General features: G+C 54.2%; 1 protein-coding gene across 2 annotated transcripts; it reads right to left on the reverse strand.

The window, feature by feature from the left end:
* Window positions 1-388: 388 nt before the first annotated feature.
* On the reverse strand, window positions 389-3008 carry Adm (adrenomedullin). 2 transcript variants are annotated; one of them, XM_047517641.1, is made up of 4 exons: window positions 2858-3008; window positions 2331-2446; window positions 1926-2075; window positions 389-1712 (listed from the first exon to the last, which is right to left on the reverse strand). In XM_047517641.1, exons 2-4 carry the CDS (start codon window positions 2426-2428, stop codon window positions 1397-1399), a joined length of 564 nt encoding a protein of 187 aa, XP_047373597.1. In that variant the 5' UTR covers window positions 2429-2446; window positions 2858-3008; the 3' UTR covers window positions 389-1396. The 2 variants fall into 2 exon arrangements, with proteins under 2 accessions (XP_047373597.1, XP_047373596.1); XM_047517640.1 differs by having other exon boundaries at window positions 634-1715.
* Window positions 3009-5356: the final 2348 nt, after the last annotated feature.

The raw sequence follows: 5356 nt of genomic DNA on the forward strand, positions 1-5356 counted from the left end.
TTTTTTTCTTCTTTCCTCTTTCATTAAGGCTGTGTGCTGACTCCCACGTAGGAGAACTTATTAAACCGCACGTACTGCCTCATGGCTCTTGGGGCCAATCCGAGACGGTCGGCAGGGGGCGCCACAGCCTCGCTTATGGGCCCACCAGCTTGCTGGGAGCTCGGGCGGAAAGAGGACTAGGATGGTAGTTCCCGAGATACACGAAAATTCTGCTGGGATAGTTTCTAATTTTGACACCCGCAACTGCCAGAGTAAACTCCCCACTACACCTCGAAGACCACCCAACTGTCTCAAGAACGCTTTCGCTCAGTGTCGGTGGAACAATACCATAAAACTGGGCCACAGTTGCGCAAGACGGGGAGTCCAGGCTCGCCTCCCCACTTAGGCTCACCCTACCCCGCCCCTCCTAGCCGCCACGCGAGGCGGTGACCTCGAGCGTCTCCGCGAAACTGATTCGCACCCAAGACACGCGCTCTGCGCGCCCCACATGGAGAACCGAGCTCGTGACAACTAAACTGTTGGGTCAGAGCTCTGAGGGGTCAGCTCAGACCGCCCCTCCATCCCTCCTCTCCAAGACCAGCGGCTAGACCCCAAGTTTCCAAGCGATCGTGAGCAGGACCCTCCCTGCCTAGATGCGTGAACTGAGAATGAATCAGCATTGAGACAGTTTATTGGTTTGCTGTTCGCACATCACCCATTTTATGTAAATAGGTTATACAGAGACACAATGTTTCCTTCTTCCACAGGCAGTAACCAGGCACTCTTATTTTACACACGCACGCGCGCGCGCGCACACACACACACACACATTCCACGAAACCAATGTTACACCTTGCTGAGACATTCACTTCTTAAAATAGGGGGAAGGGATAATATAGTTGCTTTAAAATGCCCTTAATACAATATATAACGTACAAAAATATCTCTATATATTTGAAGTTACAAAAAAATCTTGACAGCAACAAACTTAAATATTGATAGTTACCTCTGTTTGTACAATACGCATTGCACTTTTCCTCTCTAGGTTTGGAAAGTTCAAGTAATATTGAGGCTTGCGCCCCGTAGGGTGACACCCCTTGAGAAATAAGTTTGTGAGCGGGCAAAGCAGTGGCTCAGACCCCTGCCCCAAGGGTCTCAGCATTTAATTTTTAGTTTCTCCTCTCCATGAACCTGGCACTCCCTCGGATTCCTCTGCCCTCCCTGGGCACCCAAGCCTCTTAGGGGTGAAGAAAGCGCTCAGCACTGAAGGAGAGGGGACCCTGCAATGCCAGGGCTTGCGGCCGAACAGTGCCTTCTGGACTCCAGGTATCTGCAAGACTGCCTTAGCCTGGTCCCCCGAAGTCCCCTGCTCCGGGAGGCGCCAGCTTGTGCGACTGTTCGATGCTGTCACGGGTGCCTAAATCCTAAGGAGGGTGGAGAGCACTTGGTGCACCCGGGAGCCCGCAGCCGCGCGAGCCTGTGGCTCTGAAGACACCAGAGTCCGACTCTGGCTAGTCTCCGGCAAGGAACGACGGCGCCGTCGGCCATAGCCTTGGGGGCTGATCTTGCTCCTGGGGGCGACACCGTCCTTGTCCTTGTCTGTGAACTGGTAGATCTGGTGTGCCAGCTTCTGAACCGTGCACGTCCCGAAACGACAGCCAAAGCTCCGGAGGCCCTGGAAGTTATTCATACTCTGGCGGTAGCGCTTGACTCGGATGCGGACGGCGTCCGGACTGCTGGGAAGGAGAAAGAAGGCTACTTGAGACCCCAAAAAGCAGAGTTTTGGCCCCAGTCATCAGGAACGAGAGTCATTCTAGGACCCGAGGGAGTTGGAAACTGCTCCTGAGATCCGAGCTACAAATCCAGTCGCGGCGATGCCCATAACCAGGGCAGAGGAAAGGGATAACTCCTTCCGCACACCCCCTCCCTCCACCCGGCATAGTTACCTGATCTGAGGGCTGTGAGAAGCGCCCTTCACGTCCTGGGGCCGAATAAGAGTCTGGGCAGTCTCCGCCTTCATGTCAGCAAGCCCGGTGGGGTAGCTGCTGGACACTTGCAGTTCTCTCTTCCCACGACTTACAGCCCACTTATTCCATCTATTAAACACAAGCAGAGCCAATTCGAGTGAGTTCAGACGACTTCCCCGCCCGTTCCCGTTCTCATTCACTCTTATTTTTTAAATTATTTACGGTGCTGGGGATCCAACCCGGGGCCTCACAAATGCTAAGCAAGCTTTCTACCCCGGACTACATCCTCAGCCCTCCCACTCAATTCTAACCCCTGGAGACCAACGATCAGTTTCCCCTGATCTGCCAGGTATCAGGACTGGGCAAGACGCTGCCAGGACTCACTTCTTTCTGAACTCCGACGCCACGTCGAGCCGAGCAGTGTCGGCGCCTAGGAAGGCGAGTGAGCCCAGGAACATCAGAGCGACGGAAAACAGTTTCATTCTGGCAATGCACAGAACCTGGAAAAGTAGAAAGGACGAGTTTGAGTACCCCGGCCTGCTGCGCGGCTCAGGCAGGGCACAGCCGGCGGGCTGGGACCCGGGAGCCAGCGGTCTCACCCCCTAGCTCTGCTTGGCTTTGACGCTTATCTCCCCAGCGCGCAGAGAGGCGCCAGAGGCGTTTGCACCAACCGGTGACCGGCCCCGCAGGGGAAGCAGCTGCACAGCTCCAGTCTCCCAGAGGTTCTCTGCTCAATGCTTGGAACTTGGTTTATGAAGCAGGAGACTAGGTCTCTGCAGCTCCATCTTTATGCATGAGCGGGGTGTACCCCGGAGATAATCCCCCAAAGTGGGTTATTTTTTCATCCAGCGCTCCCAGTTTCGGGTTTTGACAAATGCCCACCTTTAACTCGCTGGGCCTGCAGCACCTACCTGCTGAAGCGGTGATCTGCCAAGTACTTGGAGGAAAAGCTTCGAGACGTCCCTTTGACAGTGGCAAAACACCAAAATCCGAGACTGCGATGAGAAGCCAGAAGTGGTAAGGCTGAAGCTGTTCTGCCTAGTGTCACCAAGAAACCACTGAGTGGCCAGCTCTGGTTCTTGCGCTTTATAAGAGCTCAGGGGGCGGGGCCTGTACTGCCCTCGCGCCCTCCCTTTCCTCTCGCGCGCGCTCTCGGAGCGCAATGCTTTCACGTGAGCGTGGGGTTGGGGGGTCTCTTGTGCCCAGAGGGCTCACAGATGGACTACAGGAGATTGGTGGAGAAACTATCACAATCGTAATTCTCTGGCATGGGTACAAATGGTAAGGAGGGGCGAAGGATGACTAGGAAAATCTTTGGGGGTCCTTATCCGAGGACCTGTACAACCCAATGAGGGGCCTTCTGGCATCGAGTTGCTAGAGCCAGAGCCGGAGGACCGTGAGCCTGGCCCGAGCCCGGGACCTGGGGAGCTGTGGCTTCAAGTGGACCGCGCCCCCTGCCGGCTCAGCGCCTGACCTAGACTCGACCCCAGACTCCCGCGGAGCCGCAGAGGCAGGGTACGAACCCTGAAGAGAGGAGTGGGACTGCAAGCCTCCTCCCCACCCCCCCATCCCACTCCACCCCACCCCGAGAGCGGGTGAGGCCCGGAGGTTTCTGGATGGGCTAGTAAGATTTCACAATAAGGGCAAAACTAAACGGTTGAATTGAGAATTGGGATTTGGAGGGGGTAGTTAACCGAAGTTTCAGAATGTACGTGCCTATTTGGAAATACAGGAATATTTGGAAAGTTAGGAAGAAAGATACCGTTTTATCCCCCCCACCCTTGTAATCCAATTATGCCTTATAAGGTTATAACCTGAGAGTTTGCCTGGCCGCCTTTATCCACCCATTGTAAACGTGAGGATTGACTGCCAGGGAGCACACTAACGCTTCACGTATGTTAATCGCTTTGCAGTTTACAAAGCAATGCCACATCCCGATTTCCTTTGATCTTTACACTTGGGTTAGGGAAGGAAGGCACCATTACTTTTCCCATTTCACCAAGTATAAAATTGAAGTTCAGAGAGGGGAAGTATATTGGCTAAAGCGACACTAAAGATAAGAAGCAATAGAGTCCTAACTCGATCCGGCAAGCAAGCACGGTGCTTTGGGGCGCGGCGGCGTGGATTCTTCTAGGCTGGGGTCACCATCTCTTCAAGGGGGAGAAGAGAGTCCCAGCCCCCGCCCGAGGATATGTGCCTGTTCATGATGAATCAGTTCAAACACGTTTGTCACCCGTTTGTGCTGTTGGCTCACAGCTTCTCCACTTCACTTTCTTGCTTACTTTCTGGGGGCCAAGCTGGGGAGGAAAGGCTCAGCCCCGCGGGGCTCCCTACTTCTTGCATATGAGTCGCTGGCGTCCTATCACCCACAACCTCAATCAAGTGTCCTGAAGCTCAGCAACCTAACTGAGGCCCGGGGTGTGAGATCACTGACTAGACCGCTTCTTATCCTTGCTCTCTGACAATTCGGACATAGGCAAGTCACATTCTCTCTTTAGCGTCCCCATCTAGAATGTGTTCCCAGAAGATCTCCAAGATTCCTATCTGCCCTGCCATAATCAATCTGAGAGCCAGCCCCGCTGGGTCCCCTCGGACCTTGCTCACAATGTTCCTGGGATGAGCACTGCTGGCTCAGCCTCCTTTTCACTCTCAGGACTGAACCGTGGACATTGCACCTGGGAAGAAATGGCCCCGACAAGGTTATTCTAAGGGCTCTTGCCAGAGGGAGACACTTAAGTAGACGTGAGTTTCAACTGAGGGCGGGGGACAGATTCCAGACTCTGGTTCTGTAAGGAAGTGGGGGAGCCCAGGGTTGAAGGGGTGGGTAAAGCACGGCGAATTGGCCCATTTCAGGTCGCCTGACTGGCTGCAGGACAGTCACAGCAGCAGACCAGCATCTGCAGGTCAAGCGGCTGGTCTGTCTGCACCTCAAACAGCAGGTATTACTGTGAGCTTGCTGTTTCCAAGAGCCTCCCCCGTCTAACTATTGTTTTTGTTGCTCCCATTTTCCGTCTCTTCCTTTCACTTTGTACCCAGGATCCTCTTCACACAGATCCTGTCTAGGATGGGCTGTCAATCTCTCTGAGGATGCTACCTACCTGTCGCCAGCTTCCAGCTGGGTCCCTGCCAGATCAGGTTTTACTTTCATTTCCCCCCAGCCTGCGCCTGGAACTGTTCAGGAGGTCAAGGACAGCTGGGCGTTGGCCCACATCCAGGGAAGGTCCCGTGATCTGGACTCGTTCCTTCCAGTCCCCACCAACCTTGAGAGGTTTGGTCTGCAGGGAACTCTGAGAACCTCCTCTTTGCTGTGTCCTTCAGGAAAGCTGGTGATTCTTTGAGGGAAACTGAGCTCTAGCTTGGCAGCTATGATCTTGGAACATGCTCTCAGCTCAAACGTCTTTTGAGCTGCA

Source organism: Sciurus carolinensis, chromosome 11 (assembly GCF_902686445.1).
Source record: "Sciurus carolinensis chromosome 11, mSciCar1.2, whole genome shotgun sequence".
NCBI classification, from domain to species: domain Eukaryota; kingdom Metazoa; phylum Chordata; class Mammalia; order Rodentia; family Sciuridae; genus Sciurus; species Sciurus carolinensis.

Excerpts from the sequence above, each read along its gene's own strand:
- Adm (XM_047517640.1), bottom strand. The coding sequence starts at position 2,428 with ATGAAACTGTTTTCCGTCGCTCTGATGTTCCTGGGCTCACTCGCCTTC. Across the intron at positions 2,076-2,330 it reads GCGTCGGAGTTCAGAAAGAA|ATGGAATAAGTGGGCTGTAA; the intron begins GTGAGTCCTGGC and ends TGTGTTTAATAG. Across the intron at positions 1,716-1,925 it reads TCTCACAGCCCTCAGATCAG|CAGTCCGGACGCCGTCCGCA; the intron begins GTAACTATGCCG and ends TCTCCTTCCCAG.